Source organism: Cinclus cinclus, chromosome 4, assembly GCF_963662255.1.
Source record: "Cinclus cinclus chromosome 4, bCinCin1.1, whole genome shotgun sequence".
Classification (NCBI taxonomy): Eukaryota; Metazoa; Chordata; class Aves; order Passeriformes; family Cinclidae; genus Cinclus; species Cinclus cinclus.
Genome location: NC_085049.1, coordinates 28,748,913 through 28,766,194, shown reverse-complemented (window position 1 = coordinate 28,766,194; position 17,282 = coordinate 28,748,913). Strand labels below are relative to the sequence as shown.

The 17,282-nt window shown below is 37.3% G+C and overlaps 1 protein-coding gene across 3 annotated transcripts in view; it reads right to left on the bottom strand.

Moving 5' to 3' along the window:
* Positions 1-17,282, bottom strand: part of ERC1 (ELKS/RAB6-interacting/CAST family member 1) — a 257,407-nt gene that overhangs the window by 170,643 nt on the left and 69,482 nt on the right. For all 3 annotated transcript variants that reach the window (XM_062490995.1, XM_062490996.1, XM_062490997.1), the window contains one exon: positions 14,830-14,997. In XM_062490995.1, the coding sequence (XP_062346979.1) occupies positions 14,830-14,997 (168 nt within the window). The remainder of the gene's footprint in view (positions 1-14,829; positions 14,998-17,282) is intronic.

The window sequence follows — 17,282 nt, the reverse complement described above, 5'->3', positions numbered from 1 at the left end:
CAGTCTACATGCATATTTTTCAGTCTGGAGCAATGAATAGTGGGGTTTGTTATCACTGAGGCAACAGCAGGTATGCCAAAATACTGCCAGCCACATTTAGGTACTACCTAAAAAGCTCACTGTAGCTCCAGCTGTGCATTTTGCAGGGTCAGATAACTGAAGGACCTGATTCTTAGATTACAGAAAACTGGTACTGGCATTAGGGGTCAAAACTGAAATATTTCAGTAATAATAGATGCAGAATTTCCCTATGAAATCACACTCAACAGTAAATTGCCTTAGTTCCATTTTTCTCCTAATTCTGCAACACTGTAACAAATAATAAGTATAGGCTCTCCACGATTATGTAACCAGAAGAAGAAAGCAAATAGTCTACACTCTGTCCATATAATTAATTAAAAAAGAAATTTGCTCTTATGTCCTTGAATGCAGTTTGAGAATCCTTTCAAAAAAGAATAGACAAGGCATTCCTAACATATACACACACAAAAAAATAAAAAAAACAATTCTGAACAAATTCTCAAACAACTGATGAAAATGAAAACAGGCAACCAGAATAGGGCATCTTTGTTACCCATGAAAAGATGAAATAAACCTTCACGGAATCTCAAAGCCCTGTGGAACACAGAGGATTGAGTGAGCACTGTTTATTCTTGAAATACTCAGAGTGGATAAATCTCCTCAGAAATGTTTCACAAACCTAAGGTAGGTAGGTAGGTAGGTAGGTAGACTGATAGACAGATAGATAGACAGACAGATATTACTGTACCATACTTCTAAAAACCCCCCAAAATAAAGAGTAAAACTATATACTATTTTTAATTACTAAGTCTATTCTTCTTGCTGTATTTACTTGTTTTGCAGGGTAAAGCCAGCAATCTATGGCTAAGTTAGCAACAATATCCTTAGTGTAAAGGTACACAATGCTACACTGGCATCATCTGCTCTGTACACCAATTTTTCCATCAACAATGATTTACTGGAATATTTTTCCAACATTACCAGTTGTCAGGCACTATCATGTTTCACCTTGGGTGATTTATTCTTAGTTGTGTGGAACTAATTATTTTGCCTTCCAGCCCTGCAGCACAGAATAGAGGTAAGAGAAGCTTCCTCTAGCATTCTGCTCCAAAGGCAAGGAAGCATTCTACTTCTTGCAAACACACTCAGTGAAAAGCCCATGCAAATGCAAATTAAAAACAGCCCAGGGATTCAAACAAAACACATCTAGTTAAACAGCCATCAAGGCCACTAGATTCTCAGATTCCTCTGGTTAGAGGTTACTAGATGCTGTGTATAATGCTTCATTCTTCCACAGAATGGAAGAGAATGGAATAGAGACAGTGTCCACCCTCCTGCCATGCCCTGAGGCATGAGGAAATTGAACACTTCAAATGCAATTTCTACTTTATCAGTGGCTTCTAAATAAACAAAGTGGGTTTGTGAACTGGTCATTAAACCTCTTCCACAATCAATTTAACACTTGATGGTATTCCTCCTTCAGAGTAATACAGGAGCAGATGTGCAAAAGAGCATCACAGAGTTCCATTTAGCCTTCCACTTTTTTGATCTTAACTTTCCCCCGGGGGAACAGCAATGTAAACAGGATCTCAATATAATCAGAGGGGTTTCAGAACGTTTCTGTTCCATTCCTGTGGCACAGCTATCCAAATGAACAACAACTTCACATAAGCTGTTACTTTTCCAAACAATTCTTCCTTGGTTTTATAAAGGCACTATTAGTCACTCCAACTCCAGGGTCAGTGACGACAAGGAGATGATGGATTATCACCAATCACAGGCAGAAATGTTTCTTTCACATCAGGAATACTAACTTGGGGACGAAAGATGCATTTTTGGAAGGAAGAGTGGGTGAGTAAGCAGGCATGGGATGATTGAACAGCTACAGCTCTGTCTACGTCGAGACTAGTCACTCCCTCTAATGTAAAATTACTAATGTAATAATTAAAATTTGAGAGCCCACAGTCACACTTGAATTGCTGGAGTCCCTCGGTATTTGAGAAGCTGAAAAAGATAGGCTTCCATCAAAATCAATTTGCAACAGTTAAAACAGACATGCCTGAATAAAAAAACATTAAAAAAATACTGATGTGGGGAAAAGGCAAGAGGTTAGTGAGATCACTTTAAGTACTCAGAGACTGTTCAAGAGAGCTGTACTCCTGGATTTATAACTATTACTGTCTTGCATGTCATGTTTTGGAGAACATAACGGAAGTCTATAAGGCATTACCAGGGAGTTTTCTAAGACTGAGCTCCAGTTATATCCATGTCACACTGAAAACCTCACCATTATAATTGTCTTCGTACTGCAAAAGTAGCACTAGAACAGTCCTGCAGAAATGAATGAATTGCCAAAATGTGTATTTAATTTAGCAATAACAGAGTCTGTGAGTGTAAGCAGTAAGACCGGTCACATGAGTGAATATCACTCATAGTACTGTACTGAATCATTACACTGAAAGTAATGTTCCTATTAATTTTAAAGGTTAAATTCCCAAGACTAGCAACAATATGATGCTTTAGGCAAAGCATGTCTTTTTGCAAGGGTGAAATTCTTAAGTTGTTTTAAAGTTCAGGACAGATCAAACAATTTTCCTTTTTTTCCATAAGATTTTGGCAAATGCAAATCAGAGTTTCTTCCAAAGTTCAGCTACACTCAGAATGTTTTTGGGGTTTTTTTTTCCCTTTTAGATCCAACCAAGTGATATTAATATGGTCACATTGTTGTCAAGTTATATTCAGAGATTCTTGTTCTTGAACCATCATACTAAAAGCCATCCCTGGGAACACTGGAGTAATTTTTATTTTGCTTCCCAATAAAGTTTTCTTTTTACTGCTCCTCTACTTCAATGCTTACCTGGAACACTACTGCCTTTCAGGCATCACACTACAATATTGTGCACTTGGAAAATATAGTGATGCTGCTGACTTTAAAATGGTGGGGTTTTTTAACACCTCAAACTGATACAGGGAGTCTTAGATGGGCTAACAGAGGAACATACAGTTACCATAAGAAATAGAACCAAGCTAGAAAGGGTGAGGACAGCATAGAGGAGGACAGGACTAAAACTGAATTTTAAATGGCTAAACTCCAGTATTCTGGTACATCTTACACAATCATACATATAAACTGCTACGCAGGGTTCAATTAAAATTCAAAACGGCTCCTAATTAAAAACAAACAAACAAACAAAAAATAACAACCCCAAAACAAACAAACAAAAACAAAACAAAATAAAACAAAACACAACACAACAAAGTTTCTTGCTTTTCCAGGTGATAAATCTTTCTGTCATTACTACTCTTGTGATCTCCAATCTGCAAAAAGCCCTTTGAATTAGCATTAAGCTATATAAAGTTTAGCTTTACAAAAAAAGTACTTTGTTGCTATGCACCTTAGAAAGGACAAAGAATTTAGTTCTGTGATTTCTACTGTCAAATAAATAGATGGTTCACAAACAGACACATCCCTACTGCCTCAAAACGAAGCAACTTGCAGGCAGAGAAAAAAAAATCTAGGAACTGCAGAACACTTAATGAAATTAATGCATTATTCTTGACCTAAGGTTCCAATCAGATTGACTTGAAAAAAGAATGGTGTGCAGGAAAAAGTGCTGATTCAAGAAAAATTGACTTAACTTATACAGTTAATTTTTTTGTACCTCTAGTAAAGGAACAACAAAGAATTGACACTAATCCAACAGGCTATATTCTTTCCATTGCCTTTTCATACAAGGGTCCTTGGTAAGTATATACCAGCCAGAAAAATAGTCAATCTATGTTTACATAAAAATATCTAAGGACATCCATTTCTATCCCTTTGTTTTCCTCTGTCCTCCTTTCTTTTGCATACCCAGCCATGCTCTGGTAGCACCAGTTTGCTGACAGATCACTGCAAAGCAGAACTAAGAACTTAGTAGAACTAAGAACAACAATCACCATAAAGTGAATTTTAATTCTATCTTCTAATTAGTAAAGGTTTCTTCTGTAGTGTCTCATTTCCTATAACAAGCAGTATTTAAGCAGATCTTTCAAATCATATTATCAGAATATTACTATCATGTTTGCAATCCTTCTCTTCTGCTAGTAAACAGCTTAAATTTCCTTCAAACCTAACACAATCCTGTCACTAAAGTTTGCTTTTGCTGCAAGCTCATACTGAGAAGAATTTTCCTTACAAGCTTCTAAAGATACTCCAGCACAATTCAAATAGGGAGCAAAAAATAAAACCTAGGACCCCAGCAGTTAAAACTGATTTTTGAGTTGCTAAATGTCCTGAAATTCACATTTTCAGGGGAGCCAAGGTATATGTTGTCCTTAAGCATCATCTCAGTTCCAAAGCCCTTCCTAGAAAATTTTACACATTAGAATAATGTGTAATATGTATAATAATGTGTAGCATTGACTCACATCCTCAGAGAGCTGTAAACCAGTTAAATTTACTTGTGGAATTGCTTCATTCTGAGGAGGTTCAATAATATCAACAGCCTGACACAGTTGAAAGCAGAGTGCATAAATCCAAATCCTACCATGGACACTGGTCAGTACAAGGCAGGGGGTTTGACCTGAAAGGAAGGCACTCTTTCTAGCCCACTGGTACTGGCTGTGTCTCAAAGCACACAGATATTCATATGAAAGGACAATACTTTATGTAAAATGCAATCAAATAACCAAAGTATAAAAACTGGTCATAAGAGATTTGATTTGGCAATATGTGAGCCAGTTGGTTGGTTGGTTAGATGTGGTTAATTACATAATCTATTAAAAATTCTCTATCATTTGTTTATCTCAGAGCTTCTCTGGGTGACCCCCTTAGTTCATATGCATCATGGAAGAGACTGCAGCCATGATACACCACGAAGATTTGAACCTTGGTTGTTCATCAAGACAATTTGTTGGTTCCAATTTAAACCAGATACTTTCATTCTCACAAGTAATTCAAAACAAAACACTGCTATCATGAATACCAAAACAAAATAGTTTAAACTCTGCCGCTCCTCTTCAATGAAGTTTAGATAGTACTCATTTATTTAATATATATTAAAATGTCATTACACTGAGAACCATAATTGAAATCATCTGGTAATTAATTTCCCAATCTAATCACAAATAACATCCATTTTGTTGAAATCCTGGCCTAATCACGCAGAATAACATCATGCTAATTCTCCTTTCAGCTGTGTCCTGACATTATGAAGCAATCTCTAAGGCTGCGTTTTCCAAAGTTTTACTCCTATGACCTACCAAATACAAAAAGATTAAAAACCCAACTATTCTGGGTTTTACTCACTCCTGTTCCAAGTCTCTGAACAGCCTTTGACAAAAAGTGCATGGAATTGACTTAGGAAAATTCATTACAGAGAAAACACAGATACTACAAATAGGAATAATTTCATATTGATGGATCCCACCCAAATGTTCAAAAAAAACAAAAATCAAAAGTACTTTATTGTGCAAGGCTGATAAAACAAGGGGGAAAATTCAACTTAGTAACTGTTAAGTTAGATCTGATATTCTGTATTGTAAGAAGCAGAATAAAACTAACACCTTTCGACATTGCTTTTAGAACATCTCAAGGTTCACAAGGTTATCGCTTAAAGTAACATTTTAGAAGTGTAAAGTGAAAAGGATTCTACACTAACAAACTTGTTTACTTGGATAAACCACATGCCATATTTAATTGATAATTACTGTGAAACAAACAATCCTTGCTCTATGGCAATTTGTTACTCAGCAATACTGATGACATTTTTCTGACTTGCTTGAGATTTTGGTTTTGGTTCTACACAGAGTAAGACTACAGTAATACTGATACCTCCCCTGTTAGAGAGACACATTACAGTGCTACATATCACACTCTCATAGCAGGAAAAAAGGCCAAGAAAAGACACAAAGAGAGGAAAGGATGAAGTCCTCAGAGCACTGAGATAGCCATGAATGGAAATCAGGCAGCAGAAAAGACCAACCATTGAGGCAGACCAATGGATAGGATGGGAACATGGAATTTAATGCAGATTATAAAGGAAATCCTCACAGGAAACTCTACTCCATTTACATTATCTTTTAGGCTCAGTCAAGCAGAAGATTGTACAACTTGAACCAAGATTTTAAAATAAATTAGATTCAGACACTGAATTACTTTGCCCAAATCACTGATTTATTATGGTCAAAGACACCCTGTAGGGTAAAACTGTACCAGTCCTGAGGGAAAAGCTCTGGAAAGGAGGGATGCTTCTAATCCCAGTGTAAAACACGGCCAGTCAGCTGCAATTGCCCTGTTTCATTCTCCTGGAAAGGATATGGAGTGATGAATAGCAAGGGATTAGGAAGTCATACTGTAAATGCTAAATATGAGTGTGTGTTGAGTGTGTGTGTATATTTTTCAGTATTTAGCTATCACTGCTCTTACAGAATTAGTTCAGAACACAATGATAGGTAATTAAATATCAAACTCTCACATTTGTTACTGATCCATACTCATAAAACCCCAAAAAACCTAAGAAACTAATGCATTAAATGAGTACCATCACTTGCTAGAATCTCTTCACCATGCAGAGGTGTATCCTAAGTATCAAATGTATGCTATCCTGAGACAAAGGGACATTAGTTTCTCTGCTGACACTACTCCATGCTGGCCAGTTTTCTTACTCTTTGCATGTAATCACAGCTTTGAAAGCTGTTAATACACTTGTGCCTTACGACAGTCCTAAAGACTGCATAAATTTGTGCAGAGACCCAGCTTCAAAGACTGTTTAGTATAGTGGGTTCAAAATTCACTCCTGAATCCAGGAAGCTATTGATTTAAACTGAAAAATTACTCCTTCCCTGTTCTAGCAAAGATCCCTAAGTGGACTAACACAATCAGTAATGTCTGCTCCAGACAAAACTCAGACAAACCCCCAGGGGCAGAAAACGCCTGGTGAGCAAAGTGCTGGAAATTGTGATGCCTCACAAGCCAGAGAGCAAAGAGAAGCCATGTGAGGAAGACTGATGTAAGTGACCTCAAAAATGGCACACGCCCTTGCTTTTCCTGCCTCTTCAATCATGGGGAAGTTTGTGTTTGTCTTGCACGACAGTGAATACACCAGCAAAGCTTATTAGCTTTATCTTGCCAGAAAAACTACACATTTAATTCATAATGAAGGCAAGGGGCCCCAGAGTTGGCTGTCTTCCCAGATCCCTACAAGAAACCAGAATTTGTCAGTCCCCCTACCTATGAGTAATGTCCCATCTGCCAATCAAGAGGTTATCTCAAGGCCCAAGAAGGACATAATATTAAAGTGACTTCTCCTCTTTGAGGGATACTAGAAAAGCTCCTTCCATATATGACAGATTTGCTCAGTTGTGCTTTCAGATCATACCAAAAACTGCAGTGGAGCTTTCTTGTAACTGAGCTGTTGGTATCAATTTGGTGTGACACTGTTAGAGCAGGGTATATCAACCTAAAACCCTTCCTCACCCGGGCTGCAACAGCTGAACTACAGAATCAATATCAGTAACATCATGGGTCTGCTTTCTGTCTTCGTGTGAGCCTACTTATCTACAAGGGCTACTTCAGAAAAAAAAAAAGTCAAGCACTTCAGTTACTAAAATCAACAGGAGAGATTCTTTAATAACATCTATATAAACAGACAGAGTATTCCTTACTTTAGTTCTCAAAATAAGAAACTGCCTTGCTATCTTTCACACAGAGCAACATTTGATTTTTTAACAGAATATTAGCATACACCTGGGAATATCGGTACATATCCTATGTATAATCCAGATGTTTTTATTTTTATTGTGGCACCACAAAATGCTCAAAAGAAAAATAATATAAAAATAAAGAAGCACATTTTCCACTCAAAAATTCTAAATTATAACACAGGCAGGCATAAAACATTATTCTAAATCCAGTAGGTTTGTCTGACATAGATGCTGCAGTAGCAGTTGTAACTGTGCACTGAAAATTACTATAATAGCATAAATTGTATATTCCTTGGGTAAGTCCCTGGAGAACTCACTGTCACCTCTATCAGCACCTGCAAACTATGGACTATCTGCTGTGGAAAATACTGTCTCAGGCTAAGCTTGTGACCTTTTAGGATCAATATTCCAATCAGAAAATGCCTGTTATTAAATGGCTCAAAAGAATCAAAGATACCAAATCTTTGGGATGTTCCTGAAGCTGCTGTAACAACCTTTGTATGGTATTAAGCCACCTTTAAAATTGAACTAGCAAGGAGCTTAAAGGTGATATGAAGAAACTGTGCTATTCTCCTGTCCTAATATCATCTTATTAGTTGTACAGTCATGGAAGAAAAAGAAAAAGAAACAAACAAAACACACCATGTCACCTGAGCTGGGCTGCAATTACTCTGAAAGGTCTTGATAGATTGTCAGAGAACTGGAAAGTCGAAATGGAAGGTTAAGAATCTTATTTTCAAAGTGATCATGGCTCACTGTAAAATGAAATTAATTCTGTGTTGTGTCCTAATTTTCCATGTGGAAATTAAACAACTGATCTACCTGGATGACAGAAACAAATGAAAAAATTCTCACATGATACCTATGCTGAATTTGAACTCGCATAATGAAGCTTCTTCAGTCTTCTTTGGCACTTTCATTGCTACCACAATTAGTATTTTGAGAGAGATGAGGGATTAAAAGCCTTCCTTTTTTTTCCTATTATTCCTCTAACTGAAGATAACACTATTATCTAAAAATCCCACCCCAGATGGTAAAGTGATTCTAAAAGTATACTGGTGGAAAGAGAAGCTACTGCAACATCTTGGACACAAAGGATAACCAAGAGGTCAAAATAGCTTCTAGAAATCTCTAAAAGGCAGAAATTTCAATTTTGTTTTATTCAGCGGTCGTCAGCAAGCCTGTAACAGAAAGGTCTGAATGAAAGAAAAAGCAGCAGCAGAAGAGGTCTGATATTCCTTCAGGGACACAGAGACACAAGTAACCCATGGCCCTCCAGGACATATCTTTGAGGTCATGTCTGTCAGATTTAACAAAGAAGCTGACACAAGCCTGTAGGGATGTTTGGTCTTTTTTGTGGCATTTTAAATCTTAGAATTAGGTTTAGAACTAGTTGAGAGGCATTACTTGAGACCAGGAGCAAAAAGAGCAGAAGTACAGCTCTGACAGAGACTGTTACAATAAACACTCTTGCAATTGGGCTGGATAAGCCCCAGATTTCCTGAAGAAAAGTACCTATTTCATCAACTCTAGCTGAGCAGGAGGTGCGGCACATCTGCCTTTACCTCCCTGCAGAATCTGGGCTGATGAGCTGAGCCTGTACTCAGGTACTCCTCTTCAAATGTCCATGATTCAAGCACATTAAAAGCAGAGGATAAGCTTGCCCACAGCAATGTTACAGAGGCAAAAAATCATCCTGTCTGAAACAGGATGGTACATGCACACCCACTTGGTAAATGAATGTGTAGCCCATCTTTGCTGGGCCAGTCTTTGCCCTTTGCTGCTGAGTTATTCTTCGCAGTATAGTTTGCACAATAGAGACTCAGACACCCTGCAAGTATGACCAACCCATTGCCTGCAGTGTGGACACTGTGGGACTTTTAAGCACTAAATGCCATCGTAGAGAGGCTCCAAGGCATGTCTCAAAGTTCAGCCTGCATATTATGAATTCTTACAAAATCATAAATACATTCACTTGGTAGGCAAGTTCAAGGTCACGCCTTGGATGAAACGACCATAAACTGATTTAGATCTTTGAAAATGCAGTTTCTTCTCTGAGTTCTCTCATCTCCTCAGGGTTGTGGCAGAGGAGCTGTCTGAGTAGGTAAACCAGCTTCAGAGAAGAGAGAATAGAAAGAAAACAAACTTTTAAAGTACAAACACTGCACTTCAAAGTTAGGAATACTAAACCAACACTGCTGTTGTAGTACCTGTGAGCACCACTGATTTTAAACAACTGAGTTACACATTTTGTTTGCAGCCCATCTTTCCTGCCACACAGTAATTCTAATCATTTAGCATAAGATATTTATTCTGATTTCAAAGTTTTCTGGAAAGCAGAGGACATTGATTTCCTGTGTAGAAATGCGATGCTTCTTATTCAAAAGTACAGGTACATTAGAAACCTTCCCAAATTCTAGCTAAACAAGTCAGCACAGCCACCAAAGTAAAAAATGAATCTCTGTCCTTCCTTTATCACAGGTCAATTATCACACAGAGCATGGGGAGCTGCCAAAAACACTGCTACATTAAAACACTAAACCTGCATTTTATCTGCCTGCAGCTGCATTGCACTAAGAAGGGAGTGTTAACCCTTCTCCCCAAGACAAAACATGACCTACCCCCACAGCAAGAAGGTGATTGATTCCCTGGTTTTTCTTTTTTTTCTTTCAGTGTACCATTGCTTATCTTTCATCCCAAATGCCATTTCCCTAAAATGCTTTGATTGCAAAATATTGATTTTTCTTTTCTCGTTTCTTTTCATCCTTGTCTACTAGCACAGATAGACAGATGTAACAAAAAGAGCAACGAAGCACCAGTTAATGTTTTCAGGTTCAGATTTCAAATTTGCCCAGCATGGACCCTATTTTATTTTCAAAGATGCTCTCCCCTGGCTTTGAGTTCTAACAACTTAAAATGAGATTTTATGCAAGATCTATTCTCAATGAACTGAGATAAAAATAATCCTGAAGCTCTATAAAATGAAGTTTTTGCATTGAATTTTCAGACACAAAGCCAAAGTCTCCAAATTTCTAGCATATGCCCTACTTCTATTGTCTAAAATAAAAGTACTACCAAGCAGCATCACTGTATGAGCTTAGAACTGGAAAGACTCCAGGATTTAAAATATGAAGCATGTGGTTTCCTCAGCAACCTGGAAAATGTATTTTGGTGCCTACTGGGTATCAGTGATGATGCCAATTGTCATGTTAATTTTTTAGATCTTTGTTGTTCATAATCATGTTCTGTGTCTTTTAACTAAGCTCTAATCAGCCAGTAAACTTTCATTACTTTCTTCATCTTGATTTCGGGATGACTAAAAAGTATACTTTATAGTTCACCAGCTTTAACCAATACAACAGAAATAATGGTTCATAAAACAAACCATGAGATGGTCTGTGTTAATGAATCCAAACAGAGACCCTAAAATAAAGGGCACATTTTAAATGATTTTTTGTTTCAACAGCAGCAGTTTAGGATAGCACAGTTTTGGGCACCATGCCAAACCATTCCTTGTCAATGTAACCAGGTGATTACACATCTAAAACAGTCACAGAAAATAAAAAAAACTCCATGAGGTCCAAATACCCATTCAACTAGGCTACATTCTAGTACAGTCAATCTCTAAATTTCAAAAGAAGTAAGCAACTCTTCTTAAATGGCCAAGTTATGCAAGTAATTAATTTTTAATAAATTCTGTTATTTTCAGATCTTTATCACTATAGCTTTTGCTCCAAATTTTATTTGTACCTAGCATTAAAAAACATTAGTGTGGAAAATTTAGTTGATTAGAATCCAACTTCAAAAATGTCCGAGTACCTGTTGAGAGAAGAGTATTTGGTGAAAACTGGTTGAATAGTACCTACGAACCCAATTCTTAATTTGGTTAAATTCCTTTAACCTGCTACATCTTTACCCTGTACTTTCTCATAACTGCTACTTCCAAACGCAAATTATTTCCATACAAAAATACTAATTAACACTATATAAGAAAAACACTTTTTGTACCACATGCCTTTCATGATCTTCCACTCCATTCAATTAAAATGCCTGAGTACCATTTAAACCATGTCAGTAAACTTAAAACAAACATTTACTATCAGATAACTAAGCCAGCAAAAGAAAAACCCAGACAAACTACTACCTGTACTATATATGACCTCTGAAGACACTTTAAACTGGACTTTCATATCTTCAACTAGAATAATAACCTGTCTGAACATACCAGTTTGTAATCAGAGGGAGGAATAAAAATATTATTATGCAAGGATTATTAAAGCACTGTTAATTATTATTAAATTATTATTATTATTTATTATTAAAGCATTATTAAATTATTAAGCAGTCTTATTAAAGACTGCTATTTTTACTTTTTTTCATTTTTTTTTATTTTTTAATGGTAATAGAATTCTGAACTGTCCTGGAAGGTCTGAAAGATAGTACTTGGATAAAGCAGAAAACAAGATGCGCACTTTAATAAGATGCACTCAAGAAATGCAAAACCACAAAAAATAAATCACAGTTTACAAGGATTAAGAATAAAATCTTTATATAGAGGAGCTACTGGCTTCTGAGTTTCCAGAAAGAGGGCAGAAATAGGTATCTGTGCAGTCATAAAAGGACAGCCATATATATACAGATAAAAATGAGACTTCATAATTTTTCCCTAGCACCTGAAACAGATGTTATTTAAGTTCTCATAACTTCCACAATAATCCATATTTAAAAAATCAGACAAGTCCTTCCGTAAGTACTTTCTCAAGCTCTGCTTTTCTGTGGGAAAAATGTTAAAGAGAACAAGATGTAAAGCCCTATCTATAGAAAATCCCATATCTAGTCCTCAATTCCAGGTCTGGACAAGTAATTAAAAATGTGAATTAGACATCAATACTTGAACTTTAAAGGCTGAACTTCCAGTTATTTACCCCAGGCTATACGAAAAATAAAAAATAATTCCGTATTGTACTACAAACCTCAGATAAAAGAATTGTCACCTGAATTCTCCACAAGAATATTCTAGGTTAGCTAGTTATAGAAACAGGAAAAATCTTCGAATTTACAACTCTCACAATTTAACTGTTCATGTTAAAGAAAATGCCTCTAGCAACTTCAAGGCTAAAGCAAATTCAAATCTCTGCATGTGATTCTAGTTAGCAGCAGTAAATAAATATTTTTCTACAGATAGATTATATGTTTTTTATACAGAACAGGCTGCCCAGAGAAGCTGTGGATGCTCCATCCCTGGAAGCATTCAGTGCCTGGCTGGATGGGGATTGGAGCACCCTGGCCTAATGGAAGGTGTCCCTGCCCATGGCAGGGGGTACTGGAACTGGATAAGCTTTAAAGTCCCACTCAGCCCAAAGCATTTTATAGTGCTTTGTTTGGTGGGGCTTTTTTTTTTGTTTTGTTCTTGTTGAAGAAGCTCAGAGACAGGTTTAGAGAACACCACAAATTGCAGTTTATTGTAGCAGTGTTATCCTCAGTGAAGCCATCCAGGCAAACAGGACCTCAAAGCTTTCATGCCTAAAAGCCTGGGTCCTTTCTTTCCAACCTGAAGAGACCAAGGACTTTTAGTTGAAATAAAGTTAATAATAAATAAAACAAAATAAATTTACTTGAAAGCAGCAGGGAACAGTTCTGAAAAAACAGGTCAGATGCACGAAGACACAAGATGAAGCTGTCTCAATATTGATTACAGCAGTCTCAAAAAAACAAGTATTACAAAAAAGAACCTTTAGAGATGTCTATAAATTATCTAATAAAAGATCATTCTCAAGAGTCAAGTAGAGCAAGAAAACGTGTGAAAAAGCAGAGTAAGAGTGAAGGGAAATAAAACAACCTCAGTGACATTTAACATTTACACAAATGTCATACTTCCCACCTCTTGGTTAAACATTCAGCTGGGATCTCAATCTGTATCTGGAAGGTGCATGACCAATTTTATAAAACAAAAAGAAACATAGCACAAAAATCAGGAATCTGTGTTTCTAAAAAGATGAACCATCAAAAAAATGAGACCGTGAAGACTGGGAATTAGGGCTTCTGCTCTGGAATTATTAATGGCTTATTTATGGCTGAAGTCCACGCCTGAGCTTCCATTCCCACATGGCGTCTGCTGTAACAGAGCTGTACATGACCTAAACCCTCATGATTTACAGTTGTAATCAAGAAGAAAAGGCACTGGCCAGGCGTCAGAAATTAATCAATATTCTGTACTATTAATATCACAAGAAGGTGGTAATATTGTTTAAAGGTCTAGGGGAAAAATAGAACAAAAAGACACATATCCTCAGCCTAATACAGCGAATAAGAGCTCCAAGAACAGCTTCTCTAAAGATACAGAGAAAAAAAAATTCCTCAAATTAAAATTTCCTGCAGTACGCACATTTTTTCTTTTTACCCTGTGTAGAGGAAAACGGGGATACATTGTGTGTGCAATTTGCCAACAATCATTCATAATGACATCCGTTACCTTAGGATTCAATGCCCTTTGGGAAGCTTCTCCAATTTGTCTGACGTGGCCTACAGGTTTTTTTTTTACCCAGACCTCCCCCAGTTCACTGATAAGTCTACATTTTCTTACCCAAAAAGACATGAAGGATAGTCTGATTATCCTACTCTAGCACTTCCAAGAAATACTAAGTACGATAATACAGCATTTCTAACAAAAGTTATGCAAAGTTCTTCACAAACTTTCCAAGTAGGTTAAAGAGAAATCATCCAAATTGCTTCTACTGATACAACCCCTCATTCATTCAGTCACATATGTCATGATCAGTCAATGCCCTGTGATTCAAATCAGCATGGCTTTGGTAAGGTGCTGGGTGGGAAATGACTGAATTTTCAGATGATGTGCTCCTATAAAAATGCCTCAGCCACTGGTAATATTAAAATGGAAGCAGAAGCAGCACATGCAATCACTGAAAGGCAACAACCTCTATTTTGAATTATTTTATTTTGGCAAAAATTCAAATTGAAATTCATCCTTCACCATATTCCCACTACATCAATGGACTCGAATGTTAATCTCCAGAATGTACATTCTAGTTCAAACTTTTTGACAGCCTTGGAAGTAGAGATGTATCAGAAGTGTTTATCTGACTCAGAGTTCTCCAATCTTACCTTCTTCTGAAGAACATTAACTTTGCGTTCCTTCACCTCCAGCATGTCCTTGAGGTCGTGGATCTCACCTGCTTGAGTCCCCTTCTCCTCTGCCATCTCCTGGATCTGCTTTGTCTTCTTGTTCAACATGGTCTCCTTCTCTTCCAGACGTAACCGTAGCGCATCTACCTGAATTCACAAATGCAGAGCAAGCTTTGTTTAGAACTGAAGGAGAGAAACCTCAGGGAAGTTAAACTACACTTCCACAGGGGAAATATTACAAATAGATTCAGAAATCCAACATCCCTTTCTTTAAACATTCAACAAACATAAGATCGGGATAAAACAGTTATTGTAAGTGACAAGAGACTAAATAGTAAAAATAATCAACTGTGTTATTCCCAACTATATGAAAATAATGCTCCTTCTTGGAAAACCTCAAACACGTAACTCAGGCTTGTATCACAATCAATACTGAATTTTTTTTCCTCAAAGTAGAAGCCAACACAGTGTGTTGTGGAGAAGTTGCCTCACATGCAGGGAAACAGACCCCTTTATTTGAAACATTACTAATAATCAGAGAACAAACACTGATCGTTCCAGACACTCGCTTTATATTTTAGGTTTTAATCAGAGTAGTATCTAAGCCTGAAGGTAATGAAAGGAAAACTCTCTGCAGCCTCTGCAGATCACAACTGGAAAGAGGTTATCTTAGGATGGATAAGAATATTGTGGCTTAAAAAGCAAAGTAATAGTTTAAATATAACGTGTTTTCCAAGGCATACGGCATTATAGGAAAGGTAAAAATGACACAGTACAGGATATGGTGGGTGCAATTTGGACACACAGACTTTCTTAAGAGCTCCCGTGGCCTGAGTGAATTTAGAAACATGCTCTGGGAACTCTGTGGTGACCTCAAATTTCCAAACAGCATATTGAGCATCTTTTCCTTTTCCTTCTGCATTTTTCTTCCATATGTGAAACAGAGCTCACAAGACAAAGGAAATGGGAGAAGGAATCAGAGTTACCTGAATATAAATTTGATGAGAAGAGTAAGGTCATCACAGAGCACAGACTAATCTCAAAGACTATTGTGGAATACGAAATCCAACACCACCAACCTGCTCACAATACCAAAGGAAACCCACTGACCCCTATCCACTCAGCATTCAGACAGAGCTCAAATCTGCCAGCTTGGCTGCTAATCTTATTTGACAGTATCAGATTTGGTTCCTGTTAGCTGAATCCATTACAGGACATCAGTCACACAGAGTAAACAGGCTGATCAATTAAATCTCTTGGTCCTTCTGCACAGCACAGACTAGCAGAAACATGAAGTGAAAGGATGACAACTGCTGGACAACCCAAGCTGGGGTAAGAATTTAGGAATTTACTCTGATAGTAGTATTCTGAGCAACATTTAGTTTTAACATGTTATTCTATTTTATTTTGAGTTACTAATGGAAGTCTTGTCTCTGGGGCACTGCATTTCCAGCGTTCCACTCACAGAACCCTTTGGTGTTTTGTCTGACTTCTTTCACACAGAGCAGTAAGCACTCGGCAGCAGGAAAAGAGCTGCCCTGCTCTCCCCATCAGCACTGCAATCCCTCTGCCACCTTTGTGTCTGAAGCCTTCTCACTTACACATACATTATTACAACCACATTCCTGACCTCTCACCCAGCAAGTGGGGCAAGGAGTGTGATCTGCAGGGATATTGGAGTACCAGGTCTTACCCAAATATGATTTATAGGATGAGCAGTATTTGCGGTGAAAGGTTCAGCAGGTGGATCACACTGTCTTCTTTTTTAAAACATAACAGTTATATAGATTGATTAGGTATGTTCTTCCCTGGGAATCTTTGATATTAAAACTAAGAGTCACTTTTATTAATTCTTGAAGGGAAATTGAAAATCTCCCTCACAAGAAAATCCACATACTCTCAACAGTTGTGTTGCAAAATATTTGAGGCAGTCCAGACTCCTACAGCACAGTGTTAAGTGAAAAGAGAACATCTGCAAATAGAAATTTATCCACAGAATGCTTTCCATTTTCTGATTGATTATTCTCTTTGAACTATATATTAGCTTATGGTTTGGGGTAAATTGCATTCCTGGTTTTATTTGTGTGAGGTCTTTGCCTAGGAAACCATAGAAAACACTTCCAAAAGTATTTTCAAAGGCTGGCAGGACACACAATCATCACCTTAGCACTATTCCTGGCAGAACACAGCACTTGTTTATTCATGTCAGTTCAGTTTATGCATGGCATCCTCCCACAGTGACAAGAATTGAGGTCTGTGGGAGTCAGGTGATGCCAACTTCAACGGAGTCACCTTAGGATTTTCTCAGTACATGGAAATGATCAGGCAAACACTACAGAGGTGTTGATGCTCCTTCTCCTGAAATTTGTGTCTTGGATGGTTTTCTCTTAACCCTGTGTTAACCTAACTGCTTTCCCCACAATGGACTGCTC